The 27472-nt window shown below is 39.5% G+C and overlaps 1 protein-coding gene across 6 annotated transcripts in view; it reads left to right on the top strand.

Moving 5' to 3' along the window:
• The window catches only part of EXOC2 (exocyst complex component 2), a 206728-nt gene that overhangs the window by 108266 nt on the left and 70990 nt on the right, over nucleotides 1-27472 (top strand). For all 6 annotated transcript variants that reach the window (XM_016954799.3, XM_063812742.1, XM_063812743.1 and 3 more), the window contains 6 exons: nucleotides 8201-8326; nucleotides 12550-12674; nucleotides 20253-20318; nucleotides 20480-20637; nucleotides 21031-21152; nucleotides 22339-22400. In XM_016954799.3, the coding sequence (XP_016810288.1) occupies nucleotides 8201-8326; nucleotides 12550-12674; nucleotides 20253-20318; nucleotides 20480-20637; nucleotides 21031-21152; nucleotides 22339-22400 (659 nt within the window). The remainder of the gene's footprint in view (nucleotides 1-8200; nucleotides 8327-12549; nucleotides 12675-20252; nucleotides 20319-20479; nucleotides 20638-21030; nucleotides 21153-22338; nucleotides 22401-27472) is intronic.

Here is a 27472-nt window from a genome sequence, read left to right as displayed (position 1 = left end):
AGCAGCCTTGTGTTCTGAATTGTTATACATGTTAAACTTTTACTACCTTATTAAGAAATGTCACCCGTCTCTTAAAATTCCTGTGAAATAGGTCCAAAATTAGACTGAGTCTTCAGAGGTTTCCTGCCAGGAAAAGCCTTTGGTTAACCCCCTACTGACATTCACAAACAGGATTTTTAAAAGTGGTCTTCAAAGGTGTTTTTTTCTTTGTTCTGAATGTGAGTTAAAATATATGCTGGCTATGTCTGATAACTTAAGGGAGAAGGCATCAGGCTACTCATAGAGAAAGTGTTACCTTCTTTCAGAGATGCACTTAATTAGAACTTCTAAAAGGACATCATTAGAATTAGGGTTCAGTAGGCAACATTTAGAACATGGCCACACTGTTAAGTAAGCAGTAAGTTCTCGAGAATAGCCGCAGAGCAGAAGAAAAGACATTTATACCCGGCTCAGGTTCTCTTTGAAAACTTAGAGATGGTATGTTCCATCTGAGCTATTATAGAAAGAAAACTGAATAACAGGCTGTGCTAAACATCTACCCTTTTAATAATTTCTGACACTCACTAGAGTATTAATTACTTGCTGAAAGAAAAACATTTATGTTCTCCAAGAACCTTAAGATACACAAAGTCCATATTTTCAATACAAGCTCATAACATACATGCATAAATCATAGTATTACAATTTATGATTTTGAATTTACATAGTATCATTAAACTGTTATATCTTGCTGTTTAAAAAAATACAGCTAGGACCTTTACGTACATATTTTGTATCATTTTTACAAATATTATTGGGGTTAATATTACATATAATTCTGGCATTACCATAATGCAGGGTCAGGTAGACTTCCTGTATGCGAGATTAAATTACAGCCCCCATTAGGGAACCATTAGCAGGTTCATTGAATTTTCTGCAGAACCACGCAAATAATTTCATAGTTAAAAAGTCAGTCTAAGTGTATTATTGTATATATGCTAAATCTTTTAATAAAATTATCGTTTTAATTTTAAAGTTATCATAATAAGGTTGCACATTAGGAAGCTTCTTTTTTTATGGACTTAATTTTCTAGAGATTTAAAAAATTGTTTCTCTCCTGAATATTGATCACAGCCTGAACCCAGGTTGAGAGAGGTTGGTTTAAAAAAAGGAAAGGCACAACTGCAGCGAGCACAGATATGAGATGCTGGTTTCTTTCCATCTTGCCCTCCCTGCAGCTCAGCACTGGGGTGGTGCCTTTGTGACCTGTGTACGGCTGCCAGTGGGTGGACCTCCAGGGAAGGCTTCTGCTGTGCACTTGTTCGTTTGCATGCTGTGATGACAGAGTTTTTCAAAATTGTCCTTGGAAGATGAAATGCTTAGTGGGGTTTTATTTACCTGCTTTAAGATGTATAAGCTGCGCTATGTATGCAGCGTGTGTGCACACAGTGAGAAAGTAGATTCAGGAGAGGGAAGTGGAAGAAGTCAGTAACCTGGGACTTGAGAATTTGATTTCTTTTGGAATAGCATAGCACTCATTTGTAGATCCCCATGTAGTAAAGTAACAGCTGTTGAATATCACAAGAAAAAGTTGGATTAAGGTCTCTTTTTTTTGTGTCTCCTGTTTTGTAATAGATTCTATTCACCTTACAATGAATAATCTTTTTTAGATCAGACAGGCCAAAAAGGCTATGTGAAAAGGACCTTGTCAATTTGTGATTGTAGCAGCTGGTTCTTTTCCACTGCCCTGGCTTACTGTGCATCTGGAAGAAGACTTCTGGCAGCCAGAAGTCATTTCATGTCTAAACTTGTCCCCATCCTTCATAGAAAAAAAATTTTGATGATGAATGTCAAACACACATTGAATGCTAACGTTACTTGGTAATTAAAAATACTGATAATTATAAGTACTTTTGTTCTGTATTCTGTTATTTTTGTAATTCCTTTAAATGTTCTAAGCATTTTTCTGCATGTAAATCTATATGAAACTGCTAAAAGACATAGGACTTTGACAAAAACATACATTTCATTTTGGTCATTCACTTCTCCAGCTTACTTATTACAAATATATGATTCTCACGTAACTGGCCAATGGTAGCTAATAAATCCTTCTTCAAAGTTTATACCTGTAGTTTTGCTTTTAATTTACATTTCGTTTTGTGAACTCTTGCTTTGAATGATACTGAAATGCACGTCCGAAATGCTGCCTGGAGCTTGTGAAGGACAGTCCTGAGTGAGTGAGTTAACAGGGGATTCTTAACTGTGCCTCCCTTTGTTTAATTTGGATTAAGTGATTCTCTTTAAATTAAGGAAATGCCCGTCAGAACTTTAAAAATGTTATATATATATATACACATATATATGTATATGTATATGTGTATAATCAGAAGATCAAAAAGCATTTTTATCTGTTGACACAGGTCTAATTCCTGAGGAATTTGTAACTCTGCCTTGATACGCCCACCCCACCCCCACCCCCACCCCCAGCTTTGGCATTGAAATTCTTGTGTGTGGTGTGCTTGAAAGGAATCCCATCCTGCCTGTGTCTGCGGAGGCTCCCGGCCCGTGTTTGGTCAACAAGCAACAGTGGGTGGTCGGGCTGCTGCGCAGGACAAGGGCCCGCTGTGCGCAGGAAAATGTGTTCAAAGGTGTTTAAGGGCCGTGAGGAAGTCGGCCACCCTTCTGAGAGTCTGCGGCTGCAGATCAGTGTCCCTACACTATTGTAGACTGTGAGAAAACTTGCTGTATAGGCATGAAGGATGAGAAAATACAGTAACCTTATTCACCTGGCTCCACGTCTGCAGGCTGCCCTTAAGAAGGGTCTCTTCTGCCCTTTTTGTGGTACAGAGTCTGTTAAAAAAAATACCGACTATTGAAAATCAGAAAGACTTGCACAGCTTTGAGTGGAAAGGATTTGACTGATATGGTTTCCTGGAAGTCCTACAGAATTCTAGGTATAATAAGCATTTTCTATAGAGTCTCGATTGTCAAAGATTGTTTACTTTCTTTTAGAAAAATAATAAATTTTAAATTTTTGATTATTTCTACACTTCTAGTGAAGTGACTAGGATTGTTTCATTAGTTTTCTGAAGAAAATTATTTCTGCAACTTCTGAAAACAAATTTTCCAACTGTTTTTCTCTTGTTAAAATGTCTAGAGGTATTTTTTTCTAATTTTATGTTTGTTTATAATTTGTTAAGTGTATCTGCATACTTAGAAAAGGAATTTTGAGGATATTGCAAGCATATGTTATAGAAGCAGTATTTAACTGGAAAAATAAAATACTAACTTTTGACTTCCAGTAGTTAAAAACAGTTGTGTCCTTTTTTTAATGTTAAGTGGTTAAAGGATTTTTTTTTTCCTTCCAAGATACTAATTCCAGGCATTTGTGATAACATATGTATGTTTTCTTTGACATATTGACAAAATAATAACTCAAATACTAATGTGGGGAAGTTAAAAGATATAGCTAGATCCTAAGAATATTTATTTCCAGAATTTTGTTTTGTATCATTTTTCCTGCAAATATCACATAGAATTTTGCAATTAGAAATACTACGGTGATGATTTCCCACACTGTAGGGTGATGTGCCTGTTCGCAATTTTGTATTCAGAGTAATCTGTAGTTATTCCTCAGGTAATGTTGAGAGATTACAACCAAATGTTTTTGATCTTACAAGCACTCACTCATTTGAATATGTTTATTACTGTGCTTACTATCTTTAAAATAGCCAGGCTGAAGTCCATAACAAATATTATAAAATTCTGATACAGTTTTCACTGTTACTTTTTTTTTTTTTTTTTGAGACAGAGTCTCGCTCTGTCTCCCAGACTGGAGTGCGGTGACGTGATCTTGGCATTCTGCAATCTCTGTCTCCCAGGTACAAGCAGTTCTCCTGCCTCAGCCTCTCGAGTAGCTGGGACTACAGGCATGTGCCACCACGCTGGCTAATTTTTTTGTATTCTTAGTGGAGATGAGGGGTTTCACCATGTTGGTCAGGCTGGTCTCGAACTCCTGACCTCAAATGATCCACCCACCTCGGCCTCCCAAAGTGCTGGGATTACAGGTATGAGCCACCGCGCCCGGCCACACTGTTACTTTTTTATTGCTTTTAGTATTTTTGTGATGTAATTTCCATTTTAAGACATAATTTTCACATTTGCTCCATGTGTAGAGGCAAACTTTTTATACATTTAAAATGACACCACCACTGATCAGTGTCCAAAACTGTATGAACAGTGATCGGAATAAATGTCTTTTCTGTGTTCTCAGTGGTGATTTAAGGTTTCTGATTTAAACTTTGAATCATAGAGTCAGAATTTTATAGCTAAAAAGACTTTTAGAATTGCATAGTATAAAGCCCTAATCTTTACAGGTATATTTTACAGGATAGGTTAGTGGCTCCGTGAGCTGCCACAGAACCTGATACCAACTGCATGGCCATGGAAATTCTTAATAAAATTAGTCCCTGCCTCAATTTCAAACTTAGGGAACAATTTGGTAGTATTGGCCCAAATGAAAACATAGTTATAACCTTTTCATCAGGGCCCAAGGTAATCATTTCCTGCTTTAAAAAAAAAGGCTTTTTAAAAATTTTCATCCAGAAAACAAATTCTAGGAACAGTTAATTTCTAGAGAAAATTTACTGCCAAGAGAACAAGTAACCTCTGAAAACTCCTATCAATGCAGCATTAGTTTGAAAAGGGCAGAGTCAAACACAATTTTATGTTGTTACGGGATGTTAAAAACTGCACCCAGGGCTGGACACGGTGGCTCACTCCTGTAATCCCAGCACCTGGGGAGGCTGACGCAGGCAGATCACAAGGTCAGGAGTTCAAGACCAGCCTGGCCAACATAGTGAAACCCTGTCTCTACTAAAAATACAAAAATTAGCTGGGCATGGTGGTGCATGCCTGTAGTCTCAGCTACTTGAGAGGCTGAGGCAAGAGAATCGCTTGAACCCAGGAGTTGGAGGTTGCAGTGAGCCAAGATCGTGCCACTGGGCTCCAGCTTGGGCAACAGAGTGACACTTCATCTCAAAAAAAAAAAAAAAAAAAACTGCACCCGGCCACCATATGCTTTATGTAATGTGTATAGTTTTTTAAATGAGATATTGCTGTCATATTGTAAGGTGAAACAAAACAAAATAGACTGATATGTGAAATATTTAAAGACTTTTGCTGATTTTATATTTTATGGAAACTGTTTTTTTCTTTTTTTTTTATAGAAATGCTTACTCATGAAACCAGTTCATATTTGCAATAATTTTGTGAGTCAGAAATAGTAAGTTATGTAATTTAAAAGGAGTGTCAGAATTATCAAGGTGTTTTTTTTTTGACACTTGGTCATACATAATTTGTGACAACTGGTATTTAAAATGTTTGTGTTGCTTTTCTCTTCAAAACATAAGCTTTCTAATTCTCTATAAAATAACTCATTCTGAGATTATTTTTTGACAGTAAGAAAAGTACGAGTGTTAGGGAGAGAAATACATTTCTAAGCTAGTACCCACTGTTTAGTTGACAGGGCACATTATGCATTTGTGTGCAGCTGTGAAGCGCTACCTTCTGGACACTCAGCAAAAATACATCTTCCGAATGTATTCCAGATGCTGATAGTCCGGAGGGGCATGTGCTGTTGTAGCTCCCTGCTGCTGTGTTATACTTCTGGTAATGCCAGGGTACCAATTGGAAAATTTGTTCACGGTTACCTTTGTTTTCCTGATATAGAAAACTGATGATGTGGTTTCTAATAGAACAAAAGCATAGTAATACAGTTTCTGTTATTAAAGGAAAAAAAATCAATCTTTTAACCATTACAAAACTCAGGATGTACTTAAACTATACAAATGGTTTAATATTAAACAATTTAAAGTTATAAAAATACCAGTTATGAGGAGAAAACTTTTTCTGAAATAATTGTATTTTTGCAGGAATGGTATATGCGTATTTTCAGGAAACTAGGAAGTGTTTTCCTTCTTAATCATAAATTCATAGTCCTAAAAACCTTCAAGAGTAAGTGAAATGTAACAGTTTAAAGCATTCTTTTTTTATACTTTAAAAATGTACATTTTAATATAAATTAGAAGTTTTTATATGTATTTTTAATGTGACGCTAAGTTTGGGCCTCTTTATTTTTCTCTTTAAAGTATGTTAGAAAATTCATATTTTGATATTCATTTCCTGAATTCCACAATTGATAGAAGTGACAACTGTATAAACTTCAAAGGAAAATGTCGTAAATCACTAGAACATCCACACAAACATTTTTATATGAAAAAAAGTCAATTAGAAAAAAATACTTTCTTCACTGTATTTTTTTTCTCTTTCACATTTTTTTGGTAACACAGTGGATTTTATAAGTCTTCTTTTCTTAGCTTTAATATTTTCCAAAATACAAATGTATGCACAGCATTTATTTAGCACAGTGGCCAAAACATAATAAGTCTTCAAAAAAACTTCTGTTGCACTAAAAAAATTGTTCAAATGATTTATTTTCTATTTATCTAAGACCTACCAGCTGGAATTTGTGGGGATCTGGAGAGAGAGATGATAGTGTGTCACGTCCAGGGGCACACGATAGGAGGGCCTCAGTCAGATCAAGCCTTTTCTCACCACACAATCACTATTTACCTCCTCTGCTTAGCGTTTTTTTTGCTATAGTTTTGTTGTTGATTTATCTATTGGTTTATTTTCTGCCTCCACCACCAGAATGTAAACATCTTGAGAGCAGGGCCTTAGATATTATTCATCACTTTATCCCCCGGGCCTGCAATTCCTCACATGCGGGAGGGAGCTCAATAAATACCTGTTAAATGTTATTGAATAGTTTGCATTATCAGAGGCACCAAAATATTACTTTAATTTGTAAATATGTTTTATATTAGCACCTGAAAACAACTCCATAGGCTTTTAATATTCTATTAAGTTATAAAATAAAAAATATATTTTTTAGTGTCAGTCACTTACTACATGTGGTGGGAGTTATTTGTGGAAGGTCCAATGACTGTGGGGAACATGGAGATATATTTAGTTCTTATCCCTGAGAAAACAGCAGTCTTTGGTGGAGAAAGGCAATACCTAGCTGTTAATGAACTACAGACTCTAGAATGTGAAGTCAATTAAATTATATACATAAATTATATACATTCTCACTGCTGTCAGAGGGCAGAAAAGATAGGTAGCACTTTAGGTAGATAAGAGGAAGAGGTGACCTTGTGTAATAGCTGTATTTCAAGTGGCATCTTTCAGGATGTGGGTTTAAATGGATGAAGAAGAAAAAATGAGTGAGGCCTTTCCAGTAGAGAGGATAGCAAATAAGGCAGCAAAATGTAAGGTGTATTTTTGTAGGGAGAATATTCAAGTGTCCTATGCACAGTACTGTAAATACTCTGTAAATGCACTTTGAATTCAGTTTATTTTGAAGCTCTTTGAATACTCAGCTAAAGAGTGGTGTTTTAGACTAACAAGGTAAATTTTACCTCTTCAAGCCAATGTCCTTACTAACATGCTTGGCAACATGGAATTCTATTCCTAAAGGCTTTTGTGATCCATTTTAGAAAAATTGTTTCCTAATTCTCAGCATAATTTGGATTGGAAAACATCGGGGTAGAATTTATCCTGCCGGTTTTCTGGAAGACTTCTGAGATGAGAATCAAAAAAGCGGTATTTGAGTGTGAGACAATAAAGACAATTTCTTGATAGTAGTAGAATGTTCTGGCTTCTGGCATATGAAGTGTGAGGTGAAAAGGATCCACACTAGATGACTGGCATCAAGAAACGCCATAGGGAGTGAAATCCCATGTGTCCAAGAAACAAATGGTGGGATTTGGGGATTTAAGTGTAAAGTGTGGCATTAAGGGAGAAGTCAGAGGAGATTTGTGCTACAAAAATGTGTAAGTCAGCTACATTTAAAGAAACAGAAGATTCTGAACTCCATTATCTTTCCTAGTGCCAAAAGTTGTTTTGCAAAATGTGATTTTTCCTGCTACTTTTTGTGTTTATAGCATTATCCTCCCACCACCACCCAATTTTGCTGAACTGAGAATGACTTTTAAAATCTGTTTAGAGAAAATAGTTTTTATTTTATTTAATAAATGCCTTATTTAAGAGTGGAGCAATTGAGCAAGAAATAGCCTCAGAGAAGCAGACCATTAAATCAACTAAGCAAGAGTATATAGAGCATGCTATATACTCTGTATATCTCTCCTTTCTTTCCCAGGTAACCCAGGCCTGCACAGTCCCATGTTGGATCTTGATAATGATACCCGTCCCTCAGTGTTGGGCCATCTCAGTCAGACAGCGTCCCTGAAGAGGGGCAGCAGCTTTCAGTCTGGTCGAGACGACAGTAAGTATCTCCCTCCACTGCCACTGGGCCTTTTAAATTTGTACTCGTGTAATTTCAAACATTCTTCTCTTGGAAAATTCCCCAATTTGTGTTGATACTGGTGCTAAGTATTATCAGCCATCATCGCTTTTGCTTGTTACAGTAACTACCAGTAATTTAATAATTAAAATATATATTACATTTAAAGGAATGCTATTTGATTTTTAAGTCATTGGGTGCAGGTCAGTGCTTATTAAACATATTTAGTTCAAGTCTAGTTTTACTTTTTCTGTGGTTGAATTTTTTTAAAGTGCCACAGAAAAAAATTCTGTGAGAACTTCATTAAGATGGAATTTGCGATAAAAGTAGTATCAGTATACCTTTTTTGATGAAATTTAAACTTTGGTCTGGAAAGAGGGATTGGCTGTTAATTAACCATAAAATACTTGCTAATAATTTTTCCTAAGATGAAGCATCTAAAATTTTAAGTATGTTGCATTTCTGAACTTTCTGGAGTGGATATTTACCATTTTCCTATTTGAGATACAACATGATCGACTATCAGGCATTCGTGCACCAAATTAGATGCCACTAGTCAGGAGCCATTTGTGATCTCAATAACAGATATAAGAAACCCAAATAGACTAATAGAAATACCTTACATTGTATTAAATTCAGATACCTGTACAGTTGTTTTAAAATGTCTTATATTATTCTTACAAGCATTGCAGTAGGGAATTTTTCGAAGGTTTTATTAATATAAATGAATGTTCATCATAAGAGCACCTTAAAATTAGATGATTCATTTGTACTAAATGAAAGGCTTCCATAACTGTTGGTATTCCTTCTTCTTGTCCGATTCTCATTCCTCTCCCAGCTCACCAAACATTAGAACAAACAATGTTAGATCAGAACCGTTTGCTCCTACATTCTGTGGGACAGCAGCTAACATTATATAATGTTCAATGTAATTGCACAGAGGAGCTGAGATCTTTTGAAACATTATTCTTGGGAAAGATACCATGTAAGAATCCATTTGCTGCCATATTAAGCTGTGTTAGTCTGTTTGTGTTGCTATAAAGGAACACTGAGGCTGGGTAGTTTATAAAGAAAAGAGGTTTATTGGCTTACAGTTCTGCAGGCTGTACAGGAAGCGTTGCGCCGGCATCTGCTACTGGGAGGCCTCAGGAAGCTTCCAGTCATGGCAGAAGGCAAAAGGGGAGCCAGCATGTCGCATGGCAGGAGATGGAGCGAGGGAGAGGATGGAGAGGGAGCGAGGGAGAGGATGGAGAGGGAGTGAGGGAGAGGATGGAGATGCCAGGCTCTTTTAACCTGTTTCCCATTTAGGGAAAAAAGGTGCAGCTCACTGCTGGTGCTCACTTAATTTACATAAACATGTTCTTTGAGGCTGAAGCAAATATCACGGATTTTCAGTGTGAAAACAAAATATAAGAACTGTTCTTGGAATTATTTCTAAACAACTCGTCTCTAATCCTAATGTAATAGAAATGTAAATGGTGTTCCATTAGGATTAGAGACAAGAGTGTTCTCGGGGCACACGGGCAATGGGTGAAACAACTAGATCTTGTGTGAACTCATAGAGCAAGAACTCACTCATTATTGCAAGGACACCAAGCCATTCACGAGGGGCCCGCCCCCATGGCCCTCCTGCAACATTGGGGATCACATTTCAACATGAGATTTGGTGGGGACAAAACATCCAAATCGATCAAAGGCAAATCTTTCAGTGCTTCCATTTTTAGATTTTCTTGTCCTGTTTTTCACCTTGTCATTGGACCCTTGATGCAGCTGGCCATGGCCTCGCCCTGTGGCATGCCACCTGCCATCTGGAAAACAGGCATTACCAACTACTGTTGGGGAGAGGAGTCTGTAACTGCTGTCTCCAGATGAAACCCACTCACCTCAGATTACCATCATGGTGTATTCAATTGGTTAATTGACTGTTCTGTTAGATTCTAAGCTGTGAAGGCAGAGCCTGCCTTGTTCAGCATTCAGAGTGAGTTTTGATCTTGGGTGGAGCCACATGATAAGCACACGGTTAATCCTCAATAAATATTAGCTGAATGAAAAATAAAAGTTTACAGTGTGCCCTTAAGTAAAGAACCGTTCCTTTCACACCTGTGAAAATGAGTTTAAAACTTTTTCCTGCAACTCCTAGCATAGACAAAGGGCTAATATACCTAATAAATAAAGAGGCTCTATAGCCTACACAGAGGACGTGTCAGTGGTTCTTACACGTGTGAGTAGACACTCAACCCCACAATAGTAAGAAGAAAGGTCGCATAACACTACAATGAGATACGAGGTTGGCAAAAACTCTGAGTGTTTATCGTTTTGTTTTGGGTTTTCTATGTTTGTTTGTTCATTGATGAGGCCACTACTTGCACGTGTCACCGGTGGAAGTATGAGGGCATACTTCCTTTAGAGGGCAGTTCAATAATATCTATCAAAATTACAACCACAGGTGCTCTTTGTCCCAGCAATTCTTGTTCTGGACGTTTTCTATGCTTTCACTTGAGCATGTGCTAAATGATATAGGTATACAGTTACTGGTTGCAGCATTCATTTTAATTGCAAAAGACCGAAGACAGTCTTGTCCATTGGAAGGGAACTTGTTAAATTACGATACATCAAAAATGTGAAAGGCAGTGTAACTGTGGGGAGAAAAACAGGAAGCCTTTGCCTTACGTTTGAATACAGAAGAACTCCGGGATCCATCGCTAAATGGAAGAAGCCAAGCTTCAAAAGAGTGTGTTTGGCCTTTCGTTTGTGTAAAAACCAAAAACGTGTAAAGAACAGTTGGGAGGGAGGAAAACACATTTATACTTGCTTGTGTATATAAAAAATATTTCAGAAAGAGTCACAGTAACTAGTGACAGTGGTTTCTTCCAGCTGGGAACTAGGCACTTGGGAGTGGAGGGGCAGGAGGTAGACTTTTCACTGTGTACCTTTTGGTGTCATTTTGTAACCATGTATTACCTGATGAAATAACTATTTAAATTATTAAATCATTAATAAATTATTAATACAACTTTATTAATAAAATTTCTTAATTTAAAATTGTATTAATAATTTATTAATGATTCAATTTTATTAATTTATTAATAAATAATTAAAATTATTTAATAATTTAAATTATTAAATAATTTAAAATTTTAAATAATTAAAATTAATTAATTAATTTTATTAATTTTATTAAGAATTTTTATTAATACAGTTTATAAAATTTGCCCTTCCTTCACTGGACTAACAACAGCAAATCCTTTTGCTTGGGGGTATTTGGAAAGGAAGCTAGCAATTAGCCTGGCCGAGGGAATAAACGTTCTCATGGAGTCCACCTGCCCCTGAAGTTGCTGAGTAGGAGTTAGAGCCTGATCCGCGGAGTCATTGTGCTGAGGACTGGACGGGGTGGACTCTGCAGTGCCCCTGCCATGGCCACCGAGTGGAGTGCGGGGCGGGAGGCAGGTGGGAGGCAGCAGGGCGAAGGCATGGCCCTGGGAGTGAAAAGAAAGAAGGGAGACAGAGGACATGGTGAGTGGGTCCTGAATTTCTACACTTGCTTTATTTCCATGAACCTATTCTTCCCACAAGAAGTCTAAGCCCTTATTTCCCAGTTACAGCAATAGCTGTGTTAAATGATGTATAGCCAAAGAGGTTTCAACGTTTCTAGTTTTTCTTAAATTTCTTTATTTTAGGTGGGGTTATTTAGTATGTGATTGCACTAGAATGTTTCCTTGTGATAACTGGATTCCTTCCTGCATTCTCACTTCCCAGGGTGTATGATGGCATTTCTCACAGGCTGATTAGCTGGAATTTCACAATTGGCTGCAGAGCAGCCCCTGCCTTTGCTGTTGGAAGGCGTGACTTTTTGAAGAGACGTTTACTATCCAGAGGACGAGGCTGACAAGTCAAAGCCACCTCCTCTCGGTAGCCCTCCCAGTACTGAGGCTGTGGCCACCTGGTCCCTTGCCCTGGCTTGCTGGTCAGCCATGAGGGAGAGGGGCTCTTCCTTGCCAGAGGGCAAGGAGAAATGCAGGGGTGTCTGGTGACGAGCGTACCGCTGCCGGTGTCAGCCAGGTGGGCCGCGAGCGTCCACGCAGACTCAGGCTATTCCTAGTGCATGTTGGAGTTTTGCGGGGGTGGAGGGGGGTGCGCCAATATGCTCAAAGGTGTTTTCTTGATTCAGAAGTACAATCATAGTATTTTATTCTTTTCCCCCTTAGCGTGGAGATACAAAACTCCCCACAGGGTGGCCTTTGTTGAAAAATTGACCAAACTCGTCTTGAGCCAGCTGCCTAACTTCTGGAAACTCTGGATCTCCTACGTTAATGGAAGCCTCTTCAGTGAGGTGTGTATACGGACTCGGCTAGAGGTGGAGCTGAGTCACCGTGCATTTCTGGTCTTTAAAATGTTAGATTTAAGTGATTTTTTAAAATGTAGAGGCCCAACATCTCTAGCCATCGTCATAGTTTAAAATTAGTTAAAGCGTTATAAAGCCCTCTCACTTAGTAGCTGTGTGACCTCGAACAAGTCACTTTTCCTCATGTACAAAAAGAGAATAGTCTGGGCACCTGTCTCAAAAGGTAGTTGTAGGGATTAAATGAGATAGGCAATTAAAGAAAAAAGAAAGCTCGAACTCTTTTCAGGGACTCCGAATTGAGATATTGCCAGTCAGGCCAAATTCTGGGTGATGTGCGGTAGACTGTGAACAAATGATGAAACAAGGATAGCACCTTGGCAACCGGCACCCGGAACAAAGTCATCCATAGAGTATGCAATTTCCCTTGGAAAGGATGTAAACATTCTGCAGTCTAGCCCCGTTGTTATCAGCTTACAGAAGTTTTTATAAGCCCGTCCATCTTCTGCAGTCACACATTTATTAATGCTTTAGTATCTTCATCATCATATGACTGATAGCATAGAAGGCATGAACATAAAGGAATGACTCTGTTATGTGTGGCACATGGAAGTCAGTCACTTTCTAACCTCATCTCAAGTGCGCCATGAAAGGCCTCCAGCTCCTGGACATAGATTCTAACGCCCTTTGTCCTAGGCTGCCAAGGGCACCCCCCTGGGAGACTGAGAAGACAGGTGTTTCGTGTCTCTGCAGGAGACCGACTCTACACCAAGAGCTCTGGGGGAGATAGGGGTCTTCTGAGAGTAAAGGCTACTTTCTGCTTCTTTTTGACTTGGCAACACACAAAATGGACATGGACAAAGGCTAAAACCATTTTTGGTTTTTTGCACAAAGGCACAGCCTTTGTGGTTTAAACCTCTCCTCCTTGGCAGAAAGTGGCTAAGTGTCGGAGTACCTCAGGTGTCTTTGGAGTCTCATTTGGCCATGACCATAAATTCATGCTGATATTAAAGAAATAGAGATGTGCTCTGGAACTTTTTTCTTTGTATATTTGAACTCCAAGTGCCTAGTATCTCCGTTGTAAACCCGCTGGATTTCTGCAGCCTTGTTTATGTGAATGGTTGGTTTCTAACCTATAAAGTTTACTATGTGCATAAAAACAGAAATGTGTAATGCATGAACACAAACTCCTTAGTGCAGAAAAACCAATCATGTAAGCACAACTTATCAATGCATTTTGTCTTTAGTTTCAGTTATCAGTTACTTTATAAGTGAACATTCAAATATTAAAGCAATACATAACTTTCTTTTCTTTGTTAGTTATGTATGAACTCTATTGAAAAGTTGACTATACAGAGGAAGCTCTTCCATGAAACGAACGTCAGGTTTCGCAGGTCTGCATAATGAGTGTTGCTTATTGCTGGCTTAGGAAGAGAATAATTTCAGTTTTGTCCTGATAAGTCTTTCCAGTGCTCTGCTTCTGTGTGTCACCATCAGTTTGTGTCTCTGTGATCTCAGCTGGGTGAGCTGTGGGGCTCACCATGCTGAGGTCAAGCCTTGGGTCCCTTGCCCTCTGCACAGTGACAGTAGTGGCACCGCAGGCACCAGCTTCCTCTCTGTGTCTGCTCTGTCCCTAAACCAAATTGTTCGTGTGGGCAGGAAAGATTAGATGCTCCCCTGTCATGCCTTTGGACAGATGGCATTCATAGGTTTTCACGCAGAACACTAGGAGCATAATAGAAACATCCAGTGTCTATCACTTCCTAGCCGTGACCTTAGGCAAATTACTTCTCTGCACCTGCTTCCATAGGACTGGTTTGAGAATTCAATGAGTTAGCATGAGTGAAGTGCTGATAATAATGTCTGACAGATAAGTAAGAGTTTGCTGTTATTATTTGGAATAAAATTTATTCCAGTATTTCCACTATTTGAAATCTCATCGGCCTGGCACACAGTAGGTGTTCAGTGAACAAAATTTTCTAACATTAGAAAATAGTAGACTGATGAACTGCTGGAGTAGAATTGAATAATGTCAAGCTGAATCAACTCATCTAAAGAATTAGAATTACTCTTTTAGGGCTGGGCGCGGTGGCTCATGCCTATAATCCCAGCACTTTGGGAGGCCAAGGCAGGTGGATCACGAGGTCAGGAGATTGAAATCATCCTGGCTAACACGGTGAAACCCCGTCTCTACTAAAAATACAAAAAATTAACCAGGCGTGGTGGCGGGCGCCTGTAGTTTCAGCTACTCGGGAGGCTGAGGCAGGAGAATGGAATGGCGTGAACCCGGGAGGCGGAGCTTGCAGTGAGCCGAGATCATGCCACTACACTCCAGCCTGGGCAACAGAGCGAGACTCCGTCTCAAAAAAAAAAAAAAAAAGAGAAAGAATTAGTCTTTTAGGACATGGATTTTAAGCCGTAGTGTTTGTTTCCAGCCAAGTGTTTTTCCCTCATTTGCATCAGTTCCTACAAGTGGCCCACCACACATGGACAGTAGTTGCCTTCCCTGGAGTCTTTTTGAGTCATAAGATTCCTAAGAATTTTTGATCCAGGATATTTTAGTGAAAAGGGAGTATGTTTTGCTTTCTTACAGATTATATACCAAACATATAAATGAAATATTTGGTTGTAGATGAAAAATAAATCATCTACTTCAGAACTCATGCACAACATTAATGGTGAAATGAAAAAATGACTCTTAATTGGTTGTGCTGAATTGGATATGCCTATGACGTGTCTACCTGTCTATGTTTATAAACTTAAAAGCTTATAGCAATAATTACTAATTATGTGTAATTTGCTCTGCAGATTTGGGCATGCTTTGAAACTGTGTGCCCTCTTCTGAAGAGCTAGAGGAAAGCGCAGGGCTGTAGGAAGGAGCAGAGGAGCTGGGGACACTTGCTCCCCTTGCCGGTCTGCAAGTGAAACCCAGAAGCTGGATTGAATTCTGGGAAGAGTTCTGGGGCTTTTGATAGCTATTTAATCTCACACAAGAAAGCATGATAGTTTTTAAACACAATTTATTTGAATTTTCTTATTTTTCTTGTTATAAAACTATCTTGTTGTATTAAGAGCCCATCCGTTAAAAATTTAGATGAAGTTTCCAACAGTTTAAAAAATAGTCAGTTCTTCAAGCCAGTGAAGGCCATGTGAAATAACAAATGTGAATCAAAACAGTGAAATCAGCCGTTGCTCTCACCACAAAGCAGTTTTGGTCTGTGTGTGCAGGAAAGAGTTAAGGTTTCTAGTTAACGAAATGGTTAATAGTAGGTTAAGATCTCACCTTTAGATATATCTTAAGTATAGTGTATTTTTAGATAAAAATCTTTAAAACAGCCAAATAATTGATGAATATTAAGAGTCAGCATTTTAAAAAGTTACATAACTCAATAATATATAAATTAAAATGCCTTACGTATTCCAAAATTAGATTTTCTTTTAAAAATAGGTCAAACTTTACATAATCCATTGTGTTGGAGATATTCAGCTCTATTAAATTAAAACAGTAAGTAACAACTGAAAGCGGTCTGCCCCACAATTAGTTCCCTTCCCCATCTACTTTTCATGTGTTTGGAGACAAATCCTTGAATTTTACAAAATTACTGTCCAGTACGTTTCCTCATGCACTCATGAACACCTATTTATTGGGCAAAACTGTTGTGGCAAAATTTAGCCTTAATTTTTATATATTTTTTAACAACAGATTTTCACGCTTTTCTTTGATTTAAAAATATGTAATAGAACAAATGACTATGAAATAATCTTCGCATTGCACAGTCTTACTATGTACAAAGTTTGGTATCAGGTACTGTGGAGGATACAAGCAGAGGAGATGCCCTTTGACAGTCAAGACTCTTGCAATTTTATACTGGCATGTGCCTCCCTCCATAGCAGGTGGAGCAAGTGTCCACGAATCAGGGTGCTCCAGGGCAATAGAACCAATAGGATGTGTATGCCTATCCCTGCACTCACACACACACATACACGAAGAGATCTATGCTAAGGGGTTGGCACATGTCATTATGGAGACTGACAAGCCCCAAGGGTCTGCAGGATGCATTGCCCAGCTGGATGGCCGATGCTGTAAGTTCCAGTTTGAATGCCAGCCGGCTCGAGACCTAAGGAGAGCACATGTTTCGGTTCAACTATGAAGGCACATAAAGCCCACAGTGTCCCAGCTTGAAGGCAGTCAGACAGGAGGAGTGCCTCTAACTCATGGGAGGATCAGCTCTTTTGTGCTGTTCAGGCCTTCAACTGATTGAGCGAGGCCCATCCACATCCCGGAGAGGTTCTGCCGTGCACAGTGCATTGATGCGCATGTTAATCTATCCAGAAACACCTCACAGACACACCTAGAGTAATGTTTCACCCAATGTCTAGCACCCTGTGGCCCAGCCAAGATGACATCAAATTAACCATCACAAGGTCCTTAACAAAGATTTAGCTCCTGACATTCCAGTAGGTGCTGGGCTCCGCAGCAGTGTCTGAATTCAACAAGCAAAGCAGTCCTCCTAACCCCCAACCGTCACACAAAGCTCTCCAACCTCTGCTCATCCCATTTGCTGACATCTGACATCTCCGGGAGAAGAATTGGGCATGTTAGGTTTTTCAGGAGTAAATCGTAGGGTTACGCCTGGCAGATCTGCCTCCCGGGGCCACTCTCATGTCGGGACCCAGAGCGTTTGGGGCAGTTACACTTTCTTAAGTATATTCAAGAAGGTCTTGGAGAACCCTAACCCTAGGTGATCATTTATTCACCAGGGCCCAGGTACTGAGACACACATGCATGCATGCACACGTAATATACACATGCACATGTATGCATGCACACACACAACAGACACACAATACATCATGTACACATGTAGACATGTATGAAACAATGTATAACATGCATATAAATGCATACATGTACTCTCAGTATGTAGACATACACATAAATTTACACATATACATATCTACAATATAAATAAAAGTCACCAAAGTAAGCATGACCTTCCTCTTCTAGAGACAGAACCCAAATAATTTTTTTAAATTATTATTTTAAAAATTCTGGTAACAGCTATAAAAGAAACAAATAGGTTTGTAAGACAGAATATCAGCAATGGGTTGGAGGTCAGGGAAGGCCGCTCCCTGGAGGTGATATTGAAACTGACACGTGGCACAAGAGAAGGACACAACCACACAGAGGATGGGGGGAAGCAGGCCCCAGGCAGCGAGAAGGACGCCTGCAGCACCAGGAGGGCAGCTCAGCTTATCAGAAAAGGAAGAAGCGTCCTGAGCAGTGGGAGGGCTGGGAGGGACAGGCCCAGCTGGCAGTGGCTTCATCCCAGGCCATGGGGCGGGGAACAGACCAGCTTTCCAGTTTTAAAAAACCCACCTTGGTGGTGTGTTCAGAATCAGTTGGTGGGGACAAATGTGGGGGAAACCATGGAGGTCCTCCAGGCAGGAAACAGTGGTGGTTTGGATAAGGTTTCGTCAGTGAAGTTGGAGAGCAGTTGGTAGGTTTGGTTGTATTTTGGACGTGGTGTTCAGGTGAGGGAGAGGAAAGCAAGAATTCTGACGTTGCTCGCAGTGGGCTCCTGAGTGAACGGGAGTGCCGTATGCCAAGCCAGAAAGACCTGAGGAAGAGCATGCTTGGAGGAAGCTTCAGATTTCCATTGATAATGTGGTAGATTGAGATTCCTGGGAGTTATTCAATATTCACATCTGGGTCACAGAGGAGATATTTGGGCTGGAGATAGACATTTGGAAGGCATTAGATAGAAATGATATTTGAAGCCACGGGAACAAACTAGACGGTATAGACAGCAAAGAAAAAAAGTACCCAAGCCTAAGACCTAACAAACTGCAACATGTCACCTCAGTGAGCAGGGCATTCATTTGCTCGATGCCCGTACCCCATACCACCAACCGTGTTCTGATTCTGGTCTTCACTCTGGGCAGACAGAAAGCAGCTGAACAGACACTCAGAGCCGCTGGTGTTAGCCGAGCGGGCGTGCGTTAGGTGGGGGTCCCTCTGCGCATGCCTCCTTCCTCACTGCAGCACCAGGGCAGTAGGTTCTCCTTCAGGCGGCCTGTCTCAGCCACCTGGGCTCACCTGCTGCTGTCTCAGTGTGGCTGTGTTCACCTGGGCCACTGCAACATCCTGCTGGCTGGTCATACTCGCACACTGGCCCCTCATTCCTTCTTCTTAACGTAGGCCTCACAGCACTCACCTGCTTAAAACACTTCAGTTCCTTCTCATTTGTCTTAAAAATAAAGGAAAAATCAACCTATGAGTTAAACCCTGGGGTACAAAGAATTTTAAGTGTCGTTGACCAGTGAACTCAGGAGCTAGCTTTTTGAATGATTATTGAGATGGATTGCAGGTTTAGTTTTTATACATACCTTTAATTCTTTCAAGACAAAAGCGTATTTCTACAAAGAAAAAAATGATAAAAGCTGCATAGTTTAATATAAAATTTAAAAATGAATGGAAACTACAGTTTGAAGGATGTTGGTCTGTGTATGTGCTGCCCGTTTTTTTGTCAGGTTTGTCTGATAGTTCTGTTGAAAACACCCAACAATCCTAACCCATATTTTACTTACATTGATATGTTCATTATATAAACTAACCCTACACGCAGTTTTTATAGCTTATACAGAAATAAATATATATACAACGCGCATAACATTGCTTGTATTTTAAAACTGACTTAAAGTCAATATCATGATAATTTATAATGCAACTGTTCTTAACTTGAAAGGTCTCTTGACTTGTCATGCATTAACCGATAATGCACGAGCATTTTCACCTTAAAGGTTAACTTTTGCATTATGTCAATGAAGTGTCAGAATTTTATTTTACATTGTATAATTTTGTTAATGCTTCTTTATTTAGAAAGCTTCCTAGGCTTGTCCTTCTAGGGTATTTTATATAAAAATATTTAGTTAGAAAATTTGTTAATAAACAGTTCTCTGAAATCCAACTGAACAGGCTTCTCTTTTAGTCAATATAAAGTACTTTTCCATACATTAAGGGGAAAGAGACAATGGAAAAAAACATGAGTTATATCAGTAAACAAACAAAAATTAATTCTAGAATGATAGAATGTATTTTATCCTAAATTACACTGAAATGTCTGAAGGAAGAGCCATAGTTTATAGTATTTAAAACTAAAATGACAGATTTCAGAGTTTAGGCTTCCTTTGATTTCTTTACTAGCTAATGAGAAATGATGTTGACAGTGTTGTCGTGGGTATGATACCTGATGGTTTAACCATACGACATCGTTGGTGAAAATGGTAGATGAAATTCACCTGTAAAATCGGTAGTTTCAACTTAATTATTGGATTCATTCATGGGAATTGTACTTAAAGGTTTTAGAAAGATAAATAACTTCTCATTGGGATAAGAAAGGTTTTCTAATTAATCATTCTTTAATCAGAAACATAGATTATGTCTTAAGCATTTCTTTTAATCAAGTTATAACCATATTTAATGTTCTCTTGATGTACAAGTGCTAAAGCATTTCTTATTTTTAAATTATTTCTAATATGTTTTATTTTGTTTTTTTAATTTTTAAGACTGCTGAGAAGTCAGGCCAGATTGAAAGATCAAAGAATGTAAGGCAAAGACAAAATGATTTCAAGGTGAGTAAGGGTGATAAGTATGTAGACCTTTTCACAGGGTAGGGTTTTTCCTTTCTCACTTTGTATTCAAGACATCCATTACTGCCCAGGCAGCATCTTTTAGTTAATGTAACCCGATTAATCACATTTGAACGTGGTTATGCTTGTTCCTGGTTTTCTAGAAAATGATTCAGGAAGTAATGCACTCCCTGGTGAAGCTGACCCGCGGAGCCCTGCTTCCCCTCAGCATCCGGGATGGGGAAGCCAAGCAGTACGGAGGCTGGGAAGTGAAGTGCGAGCTGTCCGGACAGTGGCTCGCTCACGCCATCCAGACCGTAAGGTGAGTATGGACACATTCTCAGAGAAAGGCCTACTTTTTTTTTTTTTTTTTACTTTTTGGAAAAAATTAATACATTCAGTGAAGAAGAAATTCTTCTTTTTCTTCTTTTTGTCCTTTTGCCTCCACTGTTTCCTGTTCATCATCTGACAGCTAAGCTCCTCACTGTTCCTGGTTTTTGTGTTGGACTAGAATGTTCTTGAGTTTACGCATCTTCTCCGTTGTTTCACTCAGTATTACTCTGACAGTACAGTCCCAGTTGTGGTCTGTTTCTGTTTTCAGCCTAATGCTGTAGCTCGTAAGCTCCGTGAGGAATGATTATACAGTGAAAGAGATGCTAGGGATTGCTTTGCGATCCCACTCTGCTCACTTCTGTTTGGATGTGTTTGTTCGCAGACTTACTCATGAATCGTTGACTGCCCTTGAAATTCCTAATGACCTGTTACAGACTATCCAGGATCTCATCTTGGATCTCCGAGTACGTTGCGTAATGGCCACGTTGCAGCACACGGCGGAAGGTGTGTTTCGATAAATCAGTGACGTTCACTGTGCAATGATTATCTGAATGTGCCACCTCCTTTCAGTGTCCAAATCCTTGAAAACAAGGGAAAATTACTCTTCTGGAAATTGGAATATATTAGTTCATCTTATTTCTAGCTGCTCAATGGAGTGTTTTTTCTTTTTGTGATGTATTGTTGAGAATTAAGACCATGCAGAAACTAAGATGGATACACTTGAAAATGTTTAAAGATATAAGAATATTGTTATGATAAATGTTAAGGAGAAAACATAGGGTATAAAATGTACATAAAGTCTGATCTCACTTTTGAAAATATATGGATGTATATTTTTAAATTTTAATTTACAGAAATCGATGTCCAATCAAAGGAAACTCTGTTAGTGTTGGTTCTCTGGATTCCAGAAATTATAGATGATTCTTGTTTTCTTTATACTTTTTAAATTTTTCAGGCTTTTCTACATAAAATCATAAAAAAACCATAAAGGTTTTCTTTACAAAGCAACCTTTTAGTTATTAAATATTTTCAAAAATAAACATTGCTAAAATGGCACAGGCCTTTACTATCTACTACCAGGCTTGGCTTTTTAGGTAGGAAGCTTACATCTCTGCAGAATTGGTGGGCACTACTGTGTAAATGGGAAGGGAGTGGAACCCAGGTGAGAAGTTGGAGATTCCCCTCTTGGTTGATTGCCTCCTCCTCACCTAGGAACCTGAGCCTGCCCCAAGGCCGAAGGTTTGAGCAGGTGGCATTCCCTTAGCCAACTGAGAATCATATTGCCCTTGTCAGGAATCTGTAGGATTCAAAAAACAGCCAAATTATTCATCAGAAATTTTAGGAAAAAAAATACTGTATGACTTATTTTGTACATGCCTAGTGTTGTGAAGAATCCTGAATAAGTAATAAATGATTGTCTCAAGTTGTCATTAAATCCAACCTAGAATTCCCCAAATTGGGCTATACAGTAAAAACTTTTATTCACATTAATATCTTAGTAGAATCATCCAGTGAACAATATGTACTTAAATCATCAAGTCTACCAAAATTATGTTCTTTGCCTACTTTCATCGAGTTTTTACAAACCTATATAAAACAATGAAAAACCATAACCTGTATACATTTTTAATCTGTATAAAATTTAGTGAGATAATTATAATAAAGTATTTGTGTGCTTCTTCTCATATAGAAATAAAGAGATTAGCTGAAAAAGAAGACTGGATTGTTGACAATGAAGGACTGACTTCTCTAGTAAGTTTAAGTTCTTTTCAATTATTAGTCATTAGTGTGTATTTAAAATAAATAGTTTATCATATTAATAGGGAGCATGTGCTCCATGTGTTGCAGCTCTAAATAGAAATAGAAGCTTCTTAAAGGTTTTCTTCTCAGAGACATTTTTGCTTAACACGAACCATAAATATTGAAAAATTAATGAGAACAATGCGTTTCTTTTAGACTTGACCTTTTTCATCCTGTATAACTTACGATTTTTGTTTGAATTACTTTTTTAAAAACAGAGTATGCTCAATTCTAAATTACTCAGCAACTTGAGCTTTTCCGGAAAGCAGGATAGAAGAGATGACGTTGCTGGCTCCAAAGCCAAAACAAACCAAACAAACAAAAACAACCACCACAGACCACTGCAGATACATTCTTAGGCCAGGCAGCCAACTGTGACCTGTTTCTAGAATCTTCATCTTTTCAGCTGGGACTTTTAGGTTTAAAAATCATCTTCATGATTTCACGGGTTTTCACACTTGTTTCACGGGTGCCCCTCGCGGTCCTGTGGGTGGCTGTGCCAGTGACGATGGCCAGGCAGCGGCCGACACATCCCAGTGGCTTTCACCAGGGGGGGACTTCTGTCTCTCACAGCAGCCTGGCAGCGTGGTCACACAGTCAGTGCCCAGGGCTGCCTCCATCCTTCTTCCCTGTGACCCTTCACACTGCCTTCTACTCAGGCTGGCCTCGTGGTCACTCGTGGCCTGGCTGCTGCCAGGAAGAAAGTCCAGTCCCCTCCCAGGAGCCATAACTTGCAACTCTCCTCCATCTAATTGGTCGGAACACATTCCATGCCTGTCCCTGTTGGCAACAGAGGTCGGGAGAGCACGTGGCTGCTCCTGTTTTCTGTCTTACCTTATTAAGAAAAAAGGATAGGCTGGGTGCGGTGGCTCACGCCTATAATCCCAGCACTTTTGGAGGCCGAGGCGGGCGGATCATGAGGTCAAGAGCGAGACCATCCTGGCCAACATGCTGAAACCCCGTCTCTACTAAAAATACAAAATTTTGCTGGGCATGGTGGTGGGCGCCTGTAATCCTAGCTACTCAGGAGGCTGAGGCAGGAGAATCACTTGAACCCAGGGGGCAGAGATTGCAGTGAGCCGAGATCGCGCCACTGTACTCCAGCTTGGTGACAGAGCGAGACTCTGTCAAAAAAAGAAAAAAAGATAGCAATCCTAGGAGGCAACTAGCAGTTTCTGCCTCAGATAAGGAAACTAGAATGAAATGGTCTTGACTTGCCCAGATTTACAAACCAGTGATGAGTCAGGCTGTCAGGAAACAATGATCCTGCACAGTATTTTTAAATTCCCTTGAATTTCTATATAGTCGTGCCTTGGTATCCTCAGCGAAGGCTGCTTCCAGATCCCTTCATATACCAAGATCTGAGGACTCTCAAGCCCCTAAAAGTTGGCTTTCTATATCCTTGGACTCTCTATCCAGCCAGTTCCACCGTTGGTGGAATTCATAGAGGCAGAACCTGGGGCATGAAGGGCAGACTGTACTTCCCATGGACTGTCTTCTTCTGGGGGCTGGGGAATTTCTGACTCATTCTATTCCTCCAAAGTTCAAGGTCCTATCTTAAGTTAATATATCATTGTACCTTACTTTATATATAACAAGGTGATTTAGAAAAGCAATGCTTATTTGCAAATTAAATCATGCTTGAAATGAGTTAGGGAAGTTTATTATTTTTAATAAGTCAATTAAGATTCTATTTTAAATGCTTTATTTTTAATAAAAATATTTTAATTGGGCCGGGTGCTGTGGCTCATGCCTGTAATCCCAGCACTTTGAGAGGCTCAGGCGGGCGGATCACCTGAGGTCAGGAGTTCGAGACCAGCCTGACCAACATGGTGAAACCCTGTCTCTACTAAAAATACAAAAATTAGCCAGGCACGGTGGTACATGCCTGTAATCCCAGCTACCTGGGAGGCTGAGACAGGAGAATCACTTGAACCCGGGAGGCAGAGGTTGCAGTGAGCCGAGACCGTGCCATTGCACTCCAGCCTGGGCAACAAGAGCAAAACTCTCATCTCAAAAAAAAAAAAAGAAAGAAAATTTTAATCGATTGGGTTTCTATTCGTCACAATTATTTGTATTTAAATAGTGACTAGTCTATAGCTAATTCTCCCTCACACTAAATCTTTAGAGAAAGGTATGGACCTGCACCACCTGCACAAAAGGCAGAATGTGAACCATCTCCACGTTTTACATGCACTACCTGGGAAATAATAATATTTGGATAGACTGCATTAAATAGATTATATGAAAATTGACTTTATGGGTTTATTTTTTAAAAGCTTTTTAAAATGTGATTACCGGTAAATCTAAGATTTCTTACATGGCTTCTGTTTGTGGCTGACATTATACACCTATCGGACAGCACTGGTGTGAAGGGAAAACTTATTGCACTTGATTTGGAATCAGAACCTACTTCAATCTTCCGTGCGGTCCTAAAGAAGCCGTGTAGTCTGTCTGACCCTAGAGTCTTAGTCTGTAAACAAGGAGCGGAACACATCTTCACAGTGATGTGGGTTAGGATACAATGAGATACTGTGGACCAAAGCACCTGGTAAACTGCAAAGCTCTGGACAAACATAAAGGATTTTTATTTGTTAAATTAATACTTGTGATCACTGGGCTACTATGATAATAATACATGAAGTTTACTGTGTTCAGAGCTCTTTTCTATAGACCTATCCTAATGATCATAGCAAGCCTGAAGACAGGCCAGAAGGGATCATTGGGCCACCATCCACTGAATCACTTGCCCGAGATGAAGCAGGTGCAGGCAGGTTAGACATACCTGCCTCAAGTCAGTTATGTGCAAATGGAAAAAAATTATATGTTCAGTTTGAGAAGGCAGAGTCTGCTGTCAGGGTCCTATTCCTCATTCTTAAATCTGCCATCAATTCAGTAACTCTGAGCCATAAAACAGGGATTGGCTTCAGGTCCTTCTTCAGGTCAGTGCCTTGGGTACACGTGGTCAGCCAGTGTGTGCTTCCCTGGAAGCCTCCGGACCTCGTTTGCCTGATTGTAGTATATCAGCCTCTGTGAAAATGCTCTGAAATAGTTACTTCAGAAGCTTCTTTGTAGTTTATTTTTAAACTTTAAGTAGTGCAACTGCAACCATAAAATAACTGATTTCATGTTTGATCTCTCACACAAGCCACATAACTATCTGCAGGGACGAAAGAACTGACCCCCAGTGCACCTTGCGAATGAATGAGCCCTAGGAAATAGCACGTCTGGAGTCAGCCAAGACATTGTCTAGCCAGAGGTCCTTGAAGAAGTGTCCTACCACAATAGACCTGATAACACTGAGTCAGTTTTTTAGCTATTCCGCGTGGACCTCTTAAGAGAAAATGTGAATCAATGTTTAGAAAATCCCATTTTTCTAAACATTAGATATCCCTTAATGGGATAATCCCATTGCTTATCCCATTGAGGACATCAAGGTCAAGCACTGCCTCACTATGACTGTCCCTCGGCTGAGGCATTCTCTCTGATTAGAGCTTTGCTTCAGAGCTCAGAAACAGCTCACTCGAAAGCATCCTGTTTTCTTCTCATGCTGAAAATGGTTTCTGCCTCTTTTCAATTTGGATAATTCTGAGATTCTGAGAATTTTCTTCTTTCAGAAGAACTGGAATGATTTGTGATAACTTTTGACAGTCATCTAAATTGGATGACTCACTGACAATACACAGAGATAGAACTATTTCTTTTGAGAAAAAAGAAATAGTGAATGTGTAGACTATCACCTACTCCCGGTTCAACTGAAAGCACTCATTGAACTTTCTAGTATTCTGTTTCTACTTATTATATTAGTGTGGGTATAAAAATAAAATTAATAAGAAAGTTGAGTCCAAATTTTAATAGAAGAAATCTAAACAACCACACATGAACATCAACATTTACTTATTTATTTTTTTAATTTTTAATTTTTTTGAGCCGGAGTCTCGCTTGTCACCCAGGCTGGAGTGCAGTGGCATGATCTCGGCTTACTGCAACATCCGCCTCCCTGGTTCAAGTGATTCTCCTGCCTCAGCCTCCTGAGTACCTAGGACTACAGGCACGCACCACCACACCCAGCTAATTTTTTGTATTTTTAGTAGAGATGGGGTTTCATCATGTTGGCCAGGCTGGTCTCGAACTTCTGACCTCAAGCAATCTACCCGCCTCAGCCTCCCAAAGTGCCGGGATTACGAGCGTGAGCCATCACACCTGGCCAAACATCAACATTCAATGGCCCACGGTTGAATTTCAGATTCGATTGTCAATATTATAGTAATAATTATCATTGTAACATCTTAAATTTTCATACCTTCTGAGGTGGGTAGGTTAGATGAGTAAGGTCAGTAACCTAACAAACATTTTGCCTCTTTAAATGCTTTCTGTGCAGTTGGTATTTCATCCTCTATTTCTTATTTTATTACTGTTTTTGTACTTTCACTTTTAAGTATTCTTTATAATGCCCTCTGGTGGTTTCAAAGTGCAGTAATAACATGACATTAAAGCTGAGGCACTGTTATAGCTTTCATTAAGTCTGGGTTCCTTTCCATAAGAAAATAAACTTGTCTTTTTAAAAGATGTATATAGATGTCACTTCCTTTCTTCTCTTCAGTTTTTTTCCCAAACTCTTTTAAAAATTAATGCATGTGTTGAAGAGAGGTTCTCAGTCCCAGTGTTTTGCACACAACTGCTTGGTTGAGCCTTGAGCCTTCCGTGTCTCGCTGCTCCGGATGAAGCCCGGCCGCCTACCCCATCTCTCAAGACCTGTGCTCATGTTTGGTGGTTCTGACACGCTGCTCTTCCTGTGCTCCTGCTTTCCCACTGGTTTCTTGCCCACTCTGCGGGGTGGGTACACTGTCGTCCTCTGAGAACTTGCTCCTCTCCTTCCCTGTTCCTTCAAAGGGCTGGTCCCTCTTGCCCTTCCCGTCTCAGCATCAATGTTCTCACAGTCTTGGGGGCCTTCTGTGACCATCCTATTTACAGCCGATCCCCCATCATGATTGTTCTCTCAGTTCTTCTTCTTTTCTTTTCTT

The sequence above is a fragment of the Pan troglodytes genome, chromosome 5 (genome assembly GCF_028858775.2).
Source record: "Pan troglodytes isolate AG18354 chromosome 5, NHGRI_mPanTro3-v2.0_pri, whole genome shotgun sequence".
NCBI lineage: Eukaryota > Metazoa > Chordata > Mammalia > Primates > Hominidae > Pan > Pan troglodytes.
This window is presented reverse-complemented; position numbering and strand designations above follow the sequence as displayed.